Consider the following 22,180-nt stretch of genomic DNA (forward strand, 5'->3'; position numbering starts at 1 on the left):
AAAAGTCATAATAAATAAATAAAGTAATAAAAAAAAGGGAAATAATTTCATTAAAATACATCGAATAATTCATATTAACACTTTATTTATTTAATATTTAACAAAATATACTTTTAACTGAATAAAATTTTAATTAATAAAAATATAAAAATAATTATTATCATTTAATACAGGAAATAAATACAACAAAATAACAATCTCAAACGTACTTAACTTTCTTTATGGCAAACACGGAGCTCCGTACTGTTCGGCGGCCAACCAAGAAGTGATCGGCTCTGAGCGTTACACGTCCTTTTATAGTAGTGAGTAAACAAGTCGGGTGAACACGTGTTATTAAAACTGAATAAATGTTTATACACAGCTACTAGTTTTTTTGCTAGTTTCGTTAATAAATCGAGGTATTCCACTTAACGCACCTGTTTTAAAACGCACCTAGTGGAACGCACCTATTTTATTCCACGAAACGCACCTACGATAAATTTTCGATTAGAGATGGGATGCTAACTGAAACTATCGATAATAAGTAAAAAAAAATATTTTATATAATTTACAAAAATGCTTTACTCCTCGACCATAGAGTGTTTTTTAAAATAAAGTATTCCTGGTTAGTATGGACGAAAACCAAAACCGAAAGTATTAGTACAATACTCCCTTAATCTCTGGCGATACGGGGCGCGCGTGGCGCGGGAGCACACAGACACAAGCCGCAGCCCCGCCTCCCCATTGTATCCTTTCGCGTCACAGGTTGCGTTTACCGACTTCACACGAATCTAGCCGAGCATTTCCGGAACTTGTTTACGCAAAATTGCAGTTTGTTTTGCTGTGTTTAGACTCATAAGTTGCGCGAATGTGTTAAGTGAAGTTGTGAAAGTGAAGTTATTTAAAAAGTTTGTGCAGTTTTAACATGGAACCAATTGCTGGAACTAGTAATAAAAGCGAGCTAATTAAATATGTGAAAAGCAGAAAGGGCAAGAGAGTTTTATTATATAAAAATAAAACGCATAGACTAATTAAAATGTATAAAAATGGGAACACTTTGTGGCGGTGTACTATACAAGCATGTGGTGCCGTGCTTACTCTCAGCAAATATGAAGATGTTTTAAAGAACAACGAGCATTTTTGTACGCAGAATAAAGTAACACAATTTGTACAAGAAGTCGTGGATGACATACATCAAGAAGCCATGTCCACCTTGGACCCTCTTCCTGAGGTTTATAAAAGAAAGCTAAATAATTTACTAGACCAGGGAATAAATTTGACACAAGATATACCAGAATTTAAAAATGTTAAAACTACACTATATAACAAAAGAAATAAAAGTCTTGGAGTCAAGCGCTTGTTTGGGAAATCTCCAACAGATGTACAAGTAAGTAATTAATATAAAAATACCTATATTTTATTTGATGCCTTGCCGTTTAGTCATAATAATCTATGCTCTATACTATTTTTTTATTTCATAATGTTGTTCGCACCGCTTGCTTTGGCAATATTTAGTTTTAGCGCCATCTATCAGCCAGGCACAAACCATTGATCTTTGTTGGGTGTTGGCCGCGCGCGCGCCGTCCGCCGCCCGACCCTTCTCCCCGCCACCCTTTAGTACCCCGCGACCCTCTTCGCGCCCGCGCATCGTGCACGAAACTTAGACGAGAAATAGAGAGCAACCTTCTAGTATAAAGCAACTTTCTTTAAAGTTAAAATGCATATTTTTTTAATTCTTGAATAAAACATGCCAATCAAAGTCAAAAATTCAACAATCATTAAAATGTCCTGTCCTGTCATTAGACAAAAAACTTAACAAATAATCATTTAAATAAGTGGGTCTGTGAGCTTTAGACCTATCAACTCTACCCCAAACACTTGTGTTATATATGTATCATAAACCTTAAAGGCAAGCGCCTTTAAGGTTTATAAGGCTCGACTTGTCAACATCATTATTTTTGTAAAAGTTTTTGTACTCACGGCTACACATCGAGCTATACAAAACCAGTTTGTGTTGGACTCGCTTTATATGATCTTTCCATAGATTGAACGGTCAGCTTATACTGGTTTTTGTACAGCTTGATGTACAGCCGTGTGTACCTAATTAACCGATCATTGTCAATGACCATAAATAAACAGCATTTTCTTGTTTTAGGTGCCAAACTCATTTTGCAACTTCATCCTTGCGGATTATAATGACGGTAAAAGGAGGATCCTTTTGTTTGCTACCCAGAAAAGTAAAGACGAATTAGGGAGATGTCGTCATTTATATTGCGACGGAACTTTCAAAAGTGTGCCAAAACCATTCAAACAACTCTACAGCATCCACGGAGACATAGACGGCGTTGTGAAACCATTAGTGTATGCTTTATTATGTGATAAAAAGAAATCAACTTACAAATTATTATTTCAATTGTTAAAAACAACAGTACCTAATACGCAAGTAGATTTTTTTAAAAGCGACTTTGAGGAAGCCGCAATGAGCGGTTTTCTAGCAGTGTTTCCAAATGCAGTTGTAAGTGGGTGTTTTTTTCACTATAAACAAGCGCTTCGAAGAAAATCTCGGGATCTAGGTCTATCCAAAAACAGCATTTTTAGGAAACATGTTGCTTTATGCACTTTATTACCTCATTTACCTATAACAGATTTAGATGAGGCATGGCTTTATATAATGAGTCAGTCTCCACAGGACAAAAATGTCACAAAATTTAACGATTATATGGTTGCCCAATGGTTAGAACACCGATTTTGGAAAGGCAAATTTACATGTTACGGTGAAAAGAATAAAACAAATAATTTTGTCGAATCACATTATTCAGAAATTAATAAAAAAATCAACCCAAAGGGCGGTGTAAATTTAGCCAAACTGTTAATATACTTGCAAAACTACTGCAATAATTTTGCTGAAATGAGATTGAAAATGAACATTTCCGAAAATCAAAAACATGCCCAAGAAAGAAACAATATAATTGAAAATATATTAAATCAATACGTGACTGGCTCTATCTCTATAGGGCATTGTCTGGAGATGCTAAGATTTTAATATTTTTTTTGTAGGAACGATTAATCAGTCAACGAATTGATAATGCTTATTCTGTGATTTTTTATATTAAAGATTATTTATTTTTTATATACTTACTGTTAGTAATAAGATTATTGTTACTGTGATTATATAACCATCTGTGATTTTTTATTATATTAAGTTAAAGGAGGTTTTTTTATATTTACTTTAGACTATTAGCTTTAAGGTGACTGTGATTGCAAACCAGAAGGATTTAATAGCGTTTTTATTATTTAAGACAGCGAAACAATCTGGTTTTTTTTTGTAATTTTATATAGAGAAAATAATAACTTATTAAATATTTTCCTGACTAGTACGAATGCCTCATTTTTTAATCGTTTTAATTATGATAACTCTGTTATTATTTTTATAATTAAACAGTACATGATGTAAATAAAATTATATTAGATTTTTTAAATAATTATTAAAAAATCTAATTTAATTTCTTTTTGAAATTATACCTGGAACCTGTATAAAACTGTATCTACGATACCAAACAATTTACGATACAACCACCCAAAGTTACCTTGTAATTATTATGCAGGTCCTACTGCTTTAATGATGTGATTGTGATTATTACACGCATTTCATTTCTATTATACCTGTGCGTTTTATTTATTATTAACATCATATTAACTTCCTCTTTGAACCCAAAATAACATTCGTCTCTGAATAGGTACACATTATAGTGCCAAAAGCAAAAAGATATTTTTCTCACTTTCTCACTTTTGGTTAAGCAACTTGTACGATACCTGTGATGATATCGATGTACAAATGATTTCTTTAAATTATCGATATATTTTATTATGTTTAGTTAATTCTCTTCCCTATTTTTAAACATGGGTGCGTTACGTGGAATAAAATAGGTGCGTTTCACCAGGTGCGTTTTAAAACAGGTGCGTTATGTGGAATACCTCAATAAATCATAAGTAATATGTTGTCTTATGTTTAGACATGTAAATAATTCTGAAATTATCATTTTTAAAAGTTAACCTAAAAATCGAATACTTATATAAAAGTCATAAAATTACATCCACCATTTTGACAGTTTTTTTTTAAACACACACATATTTAACAATGTTTTGACTATATATTTTTGAATAATCTATCACGTGCATGGCAATGAAATGTTATTATAGTGTACAAGAATTTTTAAATGATAAAGTTAATAATTGAAACAAAAATAAATACTATTAATTTATACGCAATAATAATAGAATATAATACGTTAAAATCCAGTAACACATGATATTATTTTTATAATATAACTATAAATAGATACATCCCTGTCCAGTGGCGATGAAAACATAAGTCACGGAAATGAAACACGTGGCCACGGCAATGAAAGGAAACTGTTTTACAAGGCACGGCGATGATGTTTTTTTCATTCCCGTGTATTTTTTTTCATTACCATAGCAAATTTTGTCCACGGAAACCAAGGCAATGAAAGCACGGCGATGAAAATCAAGGGATATAATTCAATTTACTAAAAAACTGGTAATAATTCACAGTAATGAACTCTTTACAAATAAACTAAATATAAATGGCATTGTATTGAATGCTCAATCGAGATTAAAAACTTATTGAAATAGAAGTTAGACCTGTCCATGGCGATGAAAGAAAAAATGTCCAGTACCAAAAAAATCGAATACTTTTAATTATAGCTCGAAAACGCAGGCACGTACACACGTTGTTCCTTGTCGAGCCTTTCGACGTTACTTATATGCAACGTTTAACGCACAACGGGAGCGACACAAAACGTTAGAATATGCAATATTCTCAAATATGTTTAGGACATGGCGATGAAAGCTAGTTCTGGGACAAACAGTTTTTTATTAACCATATGTTGTATTGTTTAAATATTTGAATAAATGTATTCCGAGACAATACTATTCACGAATTAAATAAAACTAAGTTTTAATATAAATAACGATACATTTTTGATCTATGATGTATTTAATACATCAAGGTGACGTGTGGACAAACACGGCGATGAAAGATTATGTGGTTTAACTTTTTTTTTTGGAAAACCTATTGATTCTATTAATAAAATATTTAGTGCTACAGATAGGTTTTTATGTCATCTACCTAAAAAAATGTTAGAACATTATAACAATGCTTTTTAGTACCGATTTCATCGATGCCACGCAATTTTTGGGTCCGGAAAATTCACCCAAAAGAGCTTACACACGCGTCTATAGAAAAGTTGATTGAACATTGCACTTGTGATGTTAAGTCTCATGACTGCATGAATAGTTTGTGTGAAAAATTCAAAATTCCAGAGGTTGAATTAGGAGATAATGAAGATTCTTTGACATGTTTTACATGGAAGTCCATTCAAGAAGATAAAATTGTAAAAGATGAGAAAAAGACGTTTAAGATAACGAAAAAGGTTCCGATTTCGAGTACGGTCAAAGAATTGAAAATCTCTTTATTTGAAGATATTCCGGATATGAAGAAACATTTATACGGCATTTACAGTTACAACAAATTGAAAAAAGAGCTGAAAGATAATTTACAAGAAAATGAGGTAATGATACAAATAGACTTTTCAGGGAACTATACAATGAAGTACGCCAATGAAATACAGTCACCACATTTTGCTAAGAAACAGCTATCTATACATACAGGCGTATATTATTTACAAAAGGGTAACAGTGATTTGAAATCAAACTCTTTTGCCACAGTAAGCGAAAATTTAGACCACCAAGCACATGCAGTATGGGCTGATATGAAACCAACATTAACAACAATTTTATAAAACACACACACTTCATATTTACTCTGACGGTCCAACAACGCAATTCCGAAACTGTACAAATATAACTCAAAATTCAAATTCAAAATGTCTTTGGATACTGACATTGATTTAGGATTAAATAATCCAATCTACTTAGACTTTTAGTGAGTCCGGGCATGGTAAGGGCCCTATGGATGGCGTAGGGGATACCTTAAAAGGACAGCAGACAGTCACGTCTTGATGGGTAATGACGTTAGAACAGCCTCAGAATTTGTGTAATTGTTCAAAAACTCTGCTATCGATGTAAAGGTAATCCCTGAAGGCGACGTAATAAAGGCTAAAAACAACGTACCAAATGCTTTGGATGCCATTCCAGGCATTATGGATATCACAAAAATATATTGGCAAAGAGGGATGCACAATTTAATAAAATTATATAGCTACGAACATTGTCCCGAAGAGCTAAAACTATCGAAGCTTTCTAGTCTTTGTGACATAAGTTCAGTTGAACCTGACGATGTTTTTACGTCTGAAATTGAATCTCCAGATGAAGAAGAGCCGATGATAACAGATTTGCAATTTAAGAATAGAGTAAGCATTTATAAATCTTACAATACAGCTTAATATACAGCTCATCTTCTTCGGATGATGAAGATTTACTGGCAATATCTCTTCGTCAGCAGATTAAAGGAAAACAGATTGATATTGAAGCAACTACATCTTATGACAAAGAAAATTTACATACAAATCTCGTTTCCCCTGGGACATTCTTGCTTGTAAAAGTTCCTACTGAAAAGCCACATATTTGCTTTAGATATGTTGCTACCTGTAAGGCAGGTGTCGATGACGATGATGGGGAAATCTTAGTAACTTTTTTGAGATCTGTGTGTAACAATATCAGGAAATTCAAACTCACCAAAAACGAACCAAAGGATGTTTCATATATTAACTTTGAGCAAATAATCAGTATTATTCCGTCACCTTTACTGAAAAGAGAACAAAATAGAGAATATTATTATTTTGATATTGATATTAGTGTTTTCGAAAAATAATAAACTTTGTTGTGTTTGTAATTATTTTTTTTGACAACGTGTCTATTGTTACAGAATTTAATGTTGATTGTTTAATGTTACCTATATTTTTTCATTATTTGTAGAAGTTAAGTGAAGTAGACTGTGATTTTAGGTCAAAGGACTCACAAATTTTAGAGTAGAGGTTTAAGATTAAAACTATGAGAAGATTATGACTATGATTATAGAAGTTCCATTAGACTGATTATTACACTGCAAATACTTATATGTCGGCAAAATCGGTAACGACAGTTCTGGAACGCCAGCGCCATCTAGTTGCTCTCGATGGAGTTAGGGTTGGAATGCACCGGAAGAAGGTTGCATGGTAAGGCGAGGCAGCAGTTGAGCCAGCGCTAGCGGTTTAGCTGTCACTTCTTGGTTGGCAATCAGCCGGTGCGGACGGCACTAAATCTATCACGTGTTCCTGTACTGTGTAAACCTACCTACCTGCCTAGCCACACTAAGGTTAAATTAAATCGGACAATAAAATAACGATTGTGAGAGTTAAACCGTTTTTAATTCTGTACTAACATTGCCCACGAGAGCCCACGATGAGCGATACTGAACAACCCCCGCCGTCATCAAAAGTGGGATGCATGTTTGCACAGAATGAGAACAACGGAGTTAATCACTGGCGTGTCATGTTTGAACAACAAAATGCGAACATGCGAGCACTGATCGAAGCCTTGCAAACCCCGAAGCCTATGGGTAGAACTACCCACATTTGATCCTGCAAAAGAAGACACGGACGCAAGGTCATGGTGCGCAACGGCTGACTTATGTTTTTCACAAAACCCTCCGAGCGGTGGTCAGCTCGTGCTTGCTGTGAGTAAGGCGCTAAAAGGTGAAGCATCCACGTGGCTATCCCAGATGGCGTACGAGAACATGACATGGTGCGAATTCAAGATTCTTTTTACGTCGCGATTTATTTCGACTGAGACTTTGGCTGCTACCCTCATTAAAATTCATAACGAAGAACTAAGTGAAAAGGGAACGTTACCCGCCTATGCAAGCCGTTTGATAGCTTCTTTAACAAATCGCTGGAAGGATATGAAGAAAGAAAAGATTGCTGTGGCTACTGTGCTCGCACACATATCACAATTTGATCCGCGAATTCAACGTATGGCGTTTACGACTAACATTGCATCAAGAGAGAAATTGCAACAAGAATTAAACGCGTTCACACAATTGAAACGCAAAATAGGTACTAGTTGTGACTCATCGGATAATGGAGGAGATGTCAGCACTGCTGTGTGTGAACAAACATCGGCTCCGCGTTAAAAAAGTTTTTAAAATAGTTAAAGCGAGAAAATAGTGTTTAAAAGTGACTAAAACTGTGTCAAACTGTAACTTGCAGTGATATAAGTTGGAGTACAGACATTATAAAAAACATTTTGGAAGAAATTAAGTGATAAAAGTTTCAACGAACAAAATTCAAATTTCAAAAAATATCAGTGAAGTTAAAGTACTAGAACTGGAAAGTTAATTAAGATACTGTTGATGAAGTAATCAAGGTACGATAGTGATAAAACAAATATTCCTAATAACAACTTATCTAAAATTACCCGCTAAAAACAAAATAATAATAAATAAATAATCCGAATTACTGATTTCAAAACACAGAACGCCATCTATTATCGAAGTAACCAAACGAAGGCTAGTCAATTAATCTTCTCCCCACAAGATGGCAGCACTCGTAAAAAATATAAATACAGTTGTACAAAAATGCGCAGGATGTACACAAGATCTTCCGGTCAATGAACATCTAATTTGTATGTTATGTAGGTACGGGTACGATTTACAATGCGCAAATATCCAACGAGAAATATTTAAAACAAGTATGACCTTGGACCAGAAAAATACCTGGAAATGCCAAGATTGCCGATGTAAAATGCCCAAATATAATAACACCAATACTCCTATACGCTCGCAGAGTATAATAATGCAACAAGTGACTACACCGTGCGAAGAAAATAACATCACAATAAGAAAACCAAACACGCAGTCCAAGAATTACGATATAAGCTTTGAAGACCTCAGTCTATTAGGCGACACACTCCAAACTTCTGAAAAAACCCCTAGTAGCCATTTGCAAACCGCAAACCACATGCAACTCTCACTACAAAGTTTAAGCGAAATGATAATGATACGTCTGAAAGAAAATAACGAATCTATAATAACCGACCTGCGGAGTACAATTCAAATTGAAATTAATAAGGCTATTTCAAAGCTAACAGAAGATATTGAGTTAAAAACAAATTATCTATCTAAACAAAATGAACAAAGAAAACAGGAACTAGAAAAAGTTAACACAAAAATAGAGAACTTGATAAGAGAGAATGAAAAACTAAAACAAGAAATATTCGATTTAAAACATAATACCTCAGCTGGCCCCGTTATCGAATGCACGGAAAGTAATTTAAAGAAAATTGTCATCTATGGCTTTACTGAATACTCCAAAGAACCAGAACCTCTTCTCCACGACAGACTAATTGCCATGTTTCGTGATATCCAACAAGTAGACTTAACGGGCTATATAGAAAACATGTACAGAGTAGGAAAGAACACTGCGAGAACACGACCACTAGTAATAGAACTTATAAGTAAAAGAATGGTAAAATACTTATTAAATAACGGCTATCTCTTCCAAGAAACAAGAATATCTCTATCCGAATATTTAGATGAAAATGCACGGAAAGAAAGACAACAATTGCGAGAAGAAATGATGAAGGCCAGGAAGAAAGGCTTACATGCAGTAATCCGGCATAATCAATTATATATCGAAGGGAAAGTGACAAATAACAGAGAAAACAAACAGAAAAATATTAATGAGAAAGATGATATCTTCAACAGAACACAAAATATAGAAAACAGCATGTACCAACCAAATAAAACACCACATGACATGTTTACCGACAACCAATCCTTTCGCAAACAAAGGCCAACAATTTAAAGTTTTGTTCCAAAACATCCAAAGTATTAACAATAAACAACATATTTTAGAAGCATTCATTGAACAAAACCCTATCTACAACGCAATATGTATATCAGAGACATGGTTAACAAAGGAAAAACTCAGTATGATTCAATTCAGCGGATATAACATCGCAGCATCATACTGTAGAAGTACGCGCGGAGGTGGCGGCGTCTGCATCTTAATCCAAGACCACTTCGAATATATTGTAAGAAACGACATTACCAATATGTCTATAGACTATATAATAGAATTATGTGCAATAGAATTACCTAAAGAAAATATATTATTATTAACGATTTATTGGAATAAGAGAGAAGAAGTTATATTTCATAGTCAATTAAACATTATCTTGAATTATATAAACACTAAGTATTCTAAATGTAATGTAATTATAGGCGGAGATCTCAACATTAATATTTTAGATACCAATATAAAGACTAGTCAATTTCTAGATTTAATGTTAGAATTCAAATATAATCAGCATGTAAAAAAACCCACACGTACTACTCACACCACATCAACATGCTTAGACTTAATATTCACAAACTTTCACCCAAATAGAACATGCACAACTGTAGAAGATTTAGGTTTTTCAGATCATAGCGCAACCATAATCAACATCACTATACCAAAAATTTCCACCACATTTGAAGCATTCTACACAAACAAGAGATTATTTAACAATGTAAATATATTAAAGTTTAAATCCACGTTGAATACTGTAGATTGGAACAATATTATAACAACAGATCAAAATATTAATGATAATTACAAAGCATTTCAAGATACGCTGACAAATGTACTAAATAAAAGCATACCAATACGTAAAATAAAAATTAAAAATATACAAAAGAAACATTGGTTGACTAAAAGCATAAAAATATCTTGCAAAAATAAAAGATTATTAAAAACATTTACACTAAAGGCAAGTAACGCGATAATAACAAACTATTATAGAAAATATGAAAAGATGTTAAAAAAGGTTGTAACTACTTCAAAAAAACTATATTACATTAACAAAATGAATAAATCAAATAATAAAGTAAAAACAATGTGGAGTATAATTAATGAACGTACCAACAAAACATTAAAAAAAGAACGAACTAATCTAAAACTACAAACAAAGAATAATATAATTTCCGAACCCAAACAAATACAAAAACATTTTTAATAATTTTTTTGCATCAATCGGCGAAGAGAGCCACATACAAACAAGTAGACCAAAATATAATTCCGTACTTTCTCCTTCCGAAAACACATTGTTTCTCAGCCCTGTAGACCCTTATGAAATAAATATATTAATTACTTAGGAAATGTGCAGACGAACTAACTCTACCATTCTACAGATTAATAAATCAATCCTTCGAGGAAGGTGTTTTTCCCGATCAGCTCAAAATAGCAATAGTGAAACCCCTACATAAGAAAAATGACAAAACAGACCCCAATAACTATCGTCCAATAGCTCTATTACCGACTGCATCAAAGATCTTTGAGAAAGCAATGTGCAATCGGGTGTACGCCTTCTGCGAGAAATATGGAATTTTCAATGAATGTCAAAATGGTTTTCGAAAAAACAGGTCAACAACTTTAGCAGTATATAAATTCATACAGGAAGCTCTTAATATAATAAATAATAAAAAATACGCAATCGGTCTGCTCCTAGACATGACTAAAGCCTACGACAAGGTTCAATATGAAATATTGTTAAGTAAACTCTATGGAATAGGTATACGCGGAAAAACACACGAATGGTTTAAATCCTATCTTGAAAATAGAAAACAATTTGTAGAAATAGAATTCCATGATAATGAAACAAAAACTCTTCAAAATTACCGCTCTGACGGTAAAACAATAAAAGCCTCAATTCCACAAGGAAGTGTTATTGGGTGTCTACTTTTTCTCATTTATATAAACGACCTTCCAAAAACCATAGAAGGACCCGGTCCATGTGTCTTATTCGCTGATGACATTTCGATTATTACCCCTTGTCACGACATCACTAATATACACTCTTCACTCAATAATATTCTATCAAAAACAATAACCTGGATGAATGCACACAATCTTGAAATTAATTTTGAAAAAACTAAAATAGTAGCATTCCACCCACGTCAAAAAAAGCCACTTATTCTAAATTTCTCTTTTAAAAATCACACAATAGAACAAGTTAACGAATTTTCATTACTAGGTATAACAATAGACGCAAACATCAATTGGAAATCACATATAATCAAAATAAAATCAAAACTATCCAAATTTTTATATGCTTTTCGGGAAGTTAAAAAGACCACGGACCTAAAAACTGCTCTAACCACCTACTACGCCTATGCGCATGCATGGCTAAACTACGGTGTAATCTTGTGGGGAAATAGCACCGACGCACCAGCACTATTCAAAAGCCAAAAAAAGTTAGTTCGGATTATGGTAAACATAGAGCAAACAGACAGTTGCAAACCACATATTAGAAATCTGTAAATTTGCACACACACACAAAGAATTTTACACCACACGCGAAGACATACAGACAACATACACACTTCGACACAAAAAACGCCTAAACCTACCATCATCCCGACTACAAATACATGCCACTAGCCCACTAGTAATGTCAATAAAAATATATAATAAACTGCCGGAGACACTAAGAAATGAAAAAAAGATGCATATGTTTACAAACAAGCTAAAAAAGCTTCTTTTAGAAAAATGTTACTATAGCGTCAATGAGTACCTCGAAGATAAAACCATAGCATAGATAAATAAAGCATAAATGAACAAATAATAAAAAATAAAAACAAACCTACTAACTTAGCATATAATTAATATTTTGTACATTATTGAAATATGTAATATAAATTTGTAATGCCTTCTTTTGCTGTGCCCTAACAGGGTCCATAACATTGTACCTAGCTTTAAGCCTTTTTATTAACATCTTTTGTAACATTATGGAATGCAAATAAATATATGAATATGAATATGAATATGAATACATCGAATTCTTACGAGAATAAACGCCTGAAAGTTACGCCACTAAAGTGTTTCAACTGCGGAAAAATGGGCCATAAGCGAGCGGAATGCTGGAGTAAGCCTTTCGACCAGAGGAGACGACCAGGGGGCTTAGACAAAGTAACAATTTAAAAACGATAACGAAGTTCGATAAGACTAAACAGTATGGGATTGACATAAGCCGCGTTAAGTCACGTGGTTCGTCAATGGTCAATCGTCATCGTTATCGTAAGTTGGTAGACAATGTTATAATTCATAACGAAAAGAATCGATATCGCGTTTATCCCATACAAATGCGTAGACATGTAGCACTTTCGGTGTTCGTTATTGTCTCGATCTTGATCGTCAAAAAAGATAACGAAACGAACGTTCAAACGTTGTAGTTATCGTTACAATATGGCCGAACTTCATTGAGCTGCTGATTTTAGACGTCAAGTGTTCACTGAGTTCAGTCTAAAGTTTCTTTTCTCGCGAAGTCAATATATTTTAAAATGCATTCTCTACGTTTATTGTGGGCTGCACGCAATGAAAACACCTGGGAGAGGCGCCAAAAGCGTACAGTACACCGAAGGCAATTGGAATCAATTCAAGAAATGCCAGAATTGTTGTTCATGCAACATTTCAGGCTTAACAAAAAAACCTTTCGAAAGCTATGCAGCGACTTAAAGAGTCATACCCTATTGAAAGGTTCATCTGAGATTTCCCTGGAAACAAAGGTAAGAAACTTTAAATTAATAAAACAATTGTATTATAGGTGATGTACTATACAACAATAATATTGTGGTTCTTATCACACAATACTTGATAAACCTATTATGTAAATTAAAATAATGAAATCAACCTTCATGGCCTGTTTAAATAGATTAAGTTCATAGTTCATACATCAAATCAGATTCAATCTTTCACGTGCACAGACATTCGGTCACACACATTCAAATTACATTCATATGTTCACTCATCTAAGTATCGTAGGATATGACATGTGTCTGTGTTAAAATAAATGTTCTCAGAGGAAAGACGTATTTTTAATTAAGAGTTTAGTTATCAAATTTTCACCAAACAAGCCAAGATTATATAGATCTTATCGTCGTGAACATATGGTCCTTCGAGCCGGATTTTATCAAGTCGATTCCAATGACCACGTGCGTCGTCGGCACTGCGAGAACAATAGCATGCCAGAGTGGATTATCTTTGCTAACATCGTGCGAGTAACTAATAAATCATTAGCAAAATAATCATTCAAATCTATATAAATTTGTTTGGATTTTGGAGTTTCAACGTCTTTCTTCGTCTCTCTACACATTTTCACACCATGGAAGTGCTTCTGGCATATCAAATGGAAGTGCTGGAAAACCTGAAGAAGGCAGAAAAAAACTATAAAAAGACACCGAAAGAACGGATTAAAAAACCATATTTGGAAACCAGATTGGACAATTTGGAGCAACTGTGGACAGTGTTTAAAGATGGCCACAAGTCTATTATAGGCAAGGTGACCTTGAAGGACAAACAGCATTCATACTTCACGGAAGATATATATGAAGAGTTCGAGGAATTATATGTATCATACAAAACTTTATTGAAAGAAGCCCTGCAGCCTTATGTCGCGTCAACGAGTGAAACTTCGTCCGTAACACCAAAATTAAGTGCTGAACAAACGGTCAGTGAGTGCGAGGTGAAATTACCGCGTGTGCAGTTACCTACATTTAGTGGTAAATATGTTGAGTGGCAATCGTTTTACGATATGTTTAATTCGCTTGTTCATACCAATAAGAATCTGTCTCCGGTGCAAAAATTACATTATCTTAAAAGTAATTTATCAGGTGAGCCGGAAAGTTTGTTACGTAATTTTTCTATCACTAATGATAATTATGACGAAGCTTGGAAACAGTTACTTAAACGTTATGATAATAAGCGTTATAATTGTAATGCACTTATGAGATTATTGTTTACACAAAAACCGGTTACTAGCGAATCTTCTAGCGCCATTAGACATTTATTGGATACAACTACAACTTGTTTACAATCTTTGCGTAATATGGGTATTAGTACCGAGTCAATTAACGATGCGTTTGTTACTTATTTAGTGGTTTCTAAATTAGATCCTGAATCCGTAAAGCAGTGGGAATATAAGTTAGGTGTACTTAGTGACAACTTACCGTCATGGACACAATTATCTGAGTTTTTGGAATCGAAATTTAGGTCGTTGGAGATGATCGATTCGAACAAGGTACGTACCAATACTAACACAAAGTCGAAGTCTTTTCATGGATCTATTGAAAGTAAAAGGAATATTTCTAACGTAACTACTAAATGTTCTAAGTGTAAAGGTGAACACTATATATATAATTGCAAGGAATTTAGTCAACTTAGTGTAAAGGAAAGGCAAGATTATGTTAAGAACAATAACTTGTGTTTTAATTGTTTCTCTCCATCTCATCCAGTTATTAAATGTCGCAATCCAGCAAGTTGCAAGCGATGTGGCAGGAGGCACCATTCATTATTACATTTTGAAAAGGAAGTGAGCAGTGAATCAAAGACTGAGGATGTTTTTATGCAGAGTGAGTCAGACAAACCCGTGAGTACACCTATTTCAACAAATTTTTCGAGTAGAGGTTTAGAACCGAGTCAAGTTTTGTTAGCTACTGTGTCTGTTTGGGCGTACAATGAGTACGGGTACAAACAACAGTTAAGAGGATTATTAGATCAAGGGTCGCAAGCGTCTTTTGTTAGCGAGTCAGTTGTTCAATTGCTTGGACTTTCCCGTAAACATGTTAGCGGTTCGGTTTCCGGTATAGGTGGCGGTAGCCACACGAATGTCAAGCACATGGTTTCTCTTCGAGTGGTATCACGTCATAACCCTGAGGTTTCAATCCAAGTAAATGCATATGTTTTGCGATCTGTTACGTCATTGCTTCCTTCAACCGAGTTACATTCACCTGATTGGCTACATTTAGATAAAATACCGCTAGCCGATCCAGGTTACGCCACACCTAGTAAAATTGATATTCTTCTTGGAGCAGAAGTATACAGCGAGATTTTATTGGATGGTATTGTGCGTCACAATAAAATATTGGCACAAAACACTACCCTAGGTTGGGTATTATCAGGGAGGGTGTCAAAAAATTCAACTTCTGCTGATAATGGAATAATCACCATGCATTTACACTTAAGTGGAGAAGAACTGCTTAGAAAATTTTGGGAAATGGAAAATGAGCCCAACCTGATACAGAAGAAGATGACAGACACAGAAAAACAATGTGAAGAATTTTATGACAAAACAACAACACGAGATAAAGAAGGAAGATTTATAGTTAAATTACCTTTTGATAAAGAAGATCCAGAGTGTCAATATGGAAAATCAGTAATAATAGCTACAAGAAGATATGAGTATTTAGAAAGGAAATTACAGCAAGATCCTACCCTAAAGGAAACATATAACAATGTTCTACAAGAATATCTTACAATGAATCATATGACACCAATAAAAAAAGAAGACGTAGATAATCCCAAAGCAGTTTATCTCCCTCACCACGCCGTGGTTCGACAAGATAAAGACACCTCAAAAGTGAGAGTAGTTTTCGATGGGTCATGTAAAGGATTAAACAACTTTTCGCTTAATGATAATCTGATGGTGGGTCCCAAGTTACAACAGGATTTGAGACACATTCTAATGCGTTGGAGAAGCCACAGGATATGCATAGTAGCAGATATCGTTAAGATGTTTAGAATGGTGAAAGTCAATTCTGAGGACACAGACTTTCAAAGAATTGTATGGAGACCACAAGCAAACGAGCCGTTACAACATTTCAAATTATTGCGAGTGACCTTTGGTACTGCGTGCGCACCATATTTGGCTGTAAAAACCCTTCAAAGGTTAGCTGATGAAGAACATGCAAGATTTCCTACTGCATCAAGTATTACAAAGAGGGACTTCTATATTGACGATCTCTTGACTGGCTGTGAGACACTACCAGAGGCTGTACACATATATAATGAAATGAACAAGTTGATGAACAGTGGCGGCTTTGAACTGCAAAAGTTTAGTAGCAATAATCAAGACTTATTGACACATATAGGAAAGGACAATCACAGTAGCGACGATTCATTTAGATTAAAATCAAGCGCTGTCATGAAGGTATTAGGCTTAAAATGGCATAAGAACATAGACTGTTTTCAGTATTCACTAGAATTACCAGACGTTACACAACCTGTTACTAAACGGCAGGTATTGTCGGATGTGGCCCGACTGTACGACCCATTAGGATGGATTGCGCCCGTGATCATCAAGGCAAAAATATTTATCCAAAAGCTGTGGAAGTCGAAGCTTGATTGGGACGATGTACTGACTACAGATTTAACGAATGAATGGTCACAATTTAGAGAAAGTTTGATATATTTACATAATATAAACATACCACGATGGTATTGTTTTAGTCCAGGGTCAAAGGTTGAGTTGCATGCATTTGGTGATGCTTCAAAGGTAGCGTATGGCGCTGCTGTTTACATTCGTGTTATTAATAATAACAACGAAATCTGTGTAAGTTTGGTATCAGCAAAAAGCAAAGTGGCCCCTATTGAGAAGGAGATATCAATTCCTAGATTGGAACTATGTGGTGCAGCTCTAGCAGCAAAATTATTATTTGAAGTTTCACAAATAATGAACATTCCGAAGGACAACTGGTATGCGTGGTCCGACTCAACAATAGTTCTAGCCTGGCTAAGAGCGGGTCTAGCCGCTGGACTACCTTTGTGAGTAATCGTGTGTCGGAAATTCTTAATATTTTAGACTACAGTCAATGGAATCATGTTACAACTGATTTGAACCCAGCTGACTGTGTTTCAAGAGGCATAGCAACACAGGATTTACCTGAACATTCATTATGGTGGTCAGGACCTTCTTGGCTTTCGCAATCAACTACAGAGTTTGATAACTCTGTCATTATCGAGGACACTCATGAAGAAGAAAAACACACATCTTTAACTGTTTTACCTGTATTGGAGAATAAATTCATCTGGACTATGTTTTCATCACTGTCTAAAACCTTAAAAGCTATATCTTATTGGAGAAGGGTTTACAGAATTTAAGACTACCAAAGGAAAAACAACAATCATATACAAATGTTATAACACCTGCGGAGAAAGATAAGAGTTTAATTGTATGCATCAAACAAGTTCAAGAAGAAAATTTTAGTGAAGAGATAAAACAGTTAAAGTTGAAGAAATTCGTCCCCAAGAAAAGTAAGCTCCGCACTCTTTGTCCCATTTTTGATGAAAATGGGATACTAAGAGTTGGCGGTCGTATTGATGAGTCAGAAGTAATTTATGATACAAAGCATCCCATCGTTATGCCTGCTAAGAGTCATCTTACCAAGCTTACAATTAGTGATGCTCATCATAAAACCTTTCACGGTGGACCTCAAGCTATGTTGTGTATTTAAAAACGAAATATTGGATATTGCGAGCGAAAGAATTAGTTAAAAGTCATTACAGATCGTGTATTAAATGTTTGAGATATTCCAAGTCTAAAAGCAACCAACTGATGGGTCAAATTCCAGAAGTTAGGTTGAAACCAACCAGACCTTTTAAATCGTCCGGTTGTGACTACATGGGACCTATTAGTGTGAGATTCTCACCTGGTAGAGGATCGAAATCCTATAAAGGATATATTTGTTTATTTATTTGCATGGTTACTCGAGCCATTCATTTGGAAGTAGTAACAGATCTGACATCAAAGGCGTTCATTGCAGCGTTTAAACGTTTCACAGCACGGAGAGGTCACTGTCAAGATTTGTTTAGTGACAACGGCACTAATTTTGTTGGTGCCAACAAACAGCTTCGTGAGATGTTCGATCGTGCTAAGTCATCTGTGCCACGTGAAATTGAGGAGTTATTGAGCTTAGAGCATACAACATGGCATTTTATTCCTCCAAATTCCCCTAATTTTGGAGGTCTCTGGGAAGCTGGAGTTCGCAGCGTAAAAACACATTTATACAAGGTAATCGGAGATAGCACACTTACCTATGAGGAGCTGTCTACTGTTTTAGCTCAGGTCGAGGCCTGTCTTAATTCTCGGCCAATAACAGTAATGAGTGATGACCCTAACGAACCTCAAGCTTTAACACCGGGACATTTCCTCATAGGTGAACCATTGATAAGTATCCCCGACGAAGATAATTCTAATCATAATGTAGTAGGTCTGGATAGATGGAGATTAACACAAAAAATTGTAAATAACTTTTGGAAGCGTTGGTATAGGGAGTATTTGGTTAATCTTAATCAGCGATATAAATGGAACACTAAAAGATCCGAACCTGAAGTTGGTGACATAGTAATTTTAAGAGACGATAATATCCCACCTGCTAAATGGATTTTAGGAAAAATAACTAAAAAATATTTAGGGCCAGACAATATCGCACGTGTTGTATCCGTTAAATGTAAAAATGGCGAATTCAAACGTCCCATTAGTAAATTATGTTTACTACCTAAGTAAAATTATTGTTTACTCACTATTGATGTTGACTTACTAAGCTATAATGTTATAATGTAGATATCTAAGTACCTTCTTACCAGTTATTAAGAACCATTATTGTATAAACGAACAAATATTAATATACATATTGTATTTTGTTACGTTAATCTTTATGTTACGAACATTTGCTATGGTAGGTTTGTATAGAATACAAACAGGGATTTGTATTTTTTCTTTTGTTTGTTGTTAACATTTGTCGCTTAAATGTTTTACATTGATAATTAAAGAGTGAAACCCCACCTAATTATTGTCGCATAAGTATTATTCATAAAGTAGAAGCATATTCTGTCTATTGTATTTGCTCTGTTTAAGTATGCATTTAGTAAGTAAGGACTAAGTGGAGTTATCATTTTGTATCACGGTGGGCGGGGTTCACTGATCTTTATAAAATTGTTTAGAACTTAAGATATGTGAAGATATATTTTATATGCGTGTTATTTTTAAGTATTGCATTTAAGTACTCAACATACACACTTTGATGTTTCAATAGCTTAATTTTGTACTCAGACTTTGTTTCGATTTTTATTTTGTATACCTATACAACTGTTTTTAGGTTTGTAAAGTACTACGTCCTTTGGTGGGCGGTATGTTTAAATAGATTAAGTTCATAGTTCATACATCAAATCAGATTCAATCTTTCACGTGCACAGACATTCGGTCACACACATTCAAATTACATTCATATGTTCACTCATCTAAGTATCGTAGGATATGACATGTGTCTGTGTTAAAATAAATGTTCTCAGAGGAAAGACGTATTTTTAATTAAGAGTTTAGTTATCAAATTTTCACCAAACAAGCCAAGATTATATAGATCTTATCGTCGTGAACATGGCCTAACCTGCCTATGTATTATTATATGTTTCAGGTGCTATGTGCTCTTAGCTTTTTAGCTACAGGGTCGTTCTAAAAGATTGTGGGTGTGGGCCAGTATTTGACACAGCGGACAACAAGTCGCTGCATCAGAGAGGTAGTAAACGCCCTTAACCATAATTGGATGGTCAGCAGGTATATAGTGTTTCCACAAACACCTCAGGAGAGATCCATAATCAAAGAGAAGAACGTATTTTTTAAATAGGTTGAATTTTTTAAAGGTTCCTACATAACTAAAGTTCTATTTGATATTTGTTGTAAAATTATTAAATAATTTACAGGTTTCAAAGGACTATAAGTCGCAGCGTGATGGTTTATAGCCTAAAGCCTTCCTCGATGAATGGTCTATTCAACATAAAAATAATTTTTCAATTTGGACCAGTAGTTCCTGAGATTAGCGCGTTCAAACAAACAAACAAACAAACTCTTCAGCTTTATATATTAGTATTAGTATAGAGTATAGATTAAATCCCTCCCCATATTGCAATTTGTGTCTTTGTGCAAATCAATCAATAAGTAACAACTATTTTATTTTCTTTGCAGATATGTGATTTTGATTTAAGAATAACCAATGTAAACACTAAATTTGGTGGAGCTGCTCATGACTTCCACATATGGTCAGCGAGTCATGTGGGCACATACATGCAAGGGCTGCATGAAAGTGGTGAACATGTTTGGTTACTTGGTAAGTTTAAATAGTGAGACATCTGCAATAAGATGGAGCATGGAAAGGAGCATGACTTGAAAGAAATAATGATTATTCAATTCTTCTTTATTAAAAATGGAGAGGAATAAAAAAAAATATATTATCTTTTTTTAGGAGATTCTGGCTATCCACAGCGCTCATGGTTGATGACGCCCATATTAAATTGTGAACCAGGGTCGCAAGAAGATGCATACACGAGACGTCATGTCCAAGCGAGGTTTCGCATTGAACGCTGCTTCGGATTACTCAAGGCTCGATGGAGGTGTATGCTTCGACATAATTTACATCTCATAGCGACAGGTTCATCTCGTGCTAACGGGCAGGTAGAGCGTGTGATGAGTGTATTAAAGTCTATGCTAACCGCGATAGAGACTAGTGATAATAGGTCGTGGCAAGATGCTATAGGTGAGGTACAGCTCGCGATAAATTGTACGATGAACCGTACGGCGAAAGCTTCGCCTTTGGAGCTTTTAATTGGTAAAGTTGCGAGACCGTTATCGTTGATGTGTAGTAGTGACGTAGAGACCGACGTTGACATTAACGAAATACGGAAAGTTGCATCTGACAATATTAAGAAGTGTGCGGATTATGATAAGGCCCGTTTTGATGCGACAAAGGCAAAAGTTAATAAATTTTCGATTGGTGATTTTGTATTGTAAGAAAACGAAGAGCAAAATCAGACAAAATTAGATCCGAAATTCAAAGGTCCATTTAGAGTAATCGAAGTTTTGGAAGGTGATCGTTACACATTAAAAGCTTTGAATTGTAAACGTACTTACAAATTTGCTCATGATAGATTAAGGAAAATGCCATGTACCAGTCGAGATTGATGTAATGGATGATCGTGTTGATAATGATGATGATCAAGATCAGAAGGTTTGAGTAAATTAATCTAACGGCCGTAATGTGTTCGACCGTACCAGTAGTTATTTCGTAGTCGTAGCCCGGCAGAAATCGGTATCTCTTGCGGCAACTCGAGTAGTCCTAGGGTGCGCGGTGTGTGTTTAACTCTGGCGGAGGTCGTAGTCTATGGAGACCGTAACGTGTAACCGCAGGGGTGGTGTAGTGCAATGTGATTGCTTTTCGGCTGGATAGCCGTGGCGTTAGTTTTTTTTACTTGGAAGTTTCTGTAAGCTTGGAGTATGTCTACAGTTTTTTTACGATGACGATGGTACATGGCTGTGGTATGTGTGTTATGATTTAGCAGTTAAAACATTGATGACTTAGATTATTGTAAGGTTC

General features: G+C 34.8%; 2 protein-coding genes across 2 annotated transcripts; both read left to right on the top strand.

The window, feature by feature from the left end:
* The first annotated feature begins 229 nt into the window (after nt 1-229).
* On the top strand, nt 230-3,314 carry LOC113506033. Its single transcript, XM_026888898.1, has 2 exons — nt 230-1,366; nt 2,135-3,314. The coding sequence occupies exons 1-2, from the start codon at nt 905-907 to the stop codon at nt 3,020-3,022; spliced, it is 1,350 nt and encodes a 449-aa protein (XP_026744699.1). The 5' UTR covers nt 230-904; the 3' UTR covers nt 3,023-3,314.
* Nucleotides 3,315-14,142: 10,828 nt separating this feature from the next.
* LOC113505998 lies at nt 14,143-17,583 on the top strand. The gene is made up of 2 exons (XM_026888864.1): nt 14,143-14,487; nt 15,388-17,583. The coding sequence occupies exons 1-2, from the start codon at nt 14,143-14,145 to the stop codon at nt 17,581-17,583; spliced, it is 2,541 nt and encodes an 846-aa protein (XP_026744665.1).
* Nucleotides 17,584-22,180: the final 4,597 nt, after the last annotated feature.

The sequence above is a fragment of the Trichoplusia ni genome, chromosome 28, assembly GCF_003590095.1.
Source record: "Trichoplusia ni isolate ovarian cell line Hi5 chromosome 28, tn1, whole genome shotgun sequence".
NCBI classification, from domain to species: domain Eukaryota; kingdom Metazoa; phylum Arthropoda; class Insecta; order Lepidoptera; family Noctuidae; genus Trichoplusia; species Trichoplusia ni.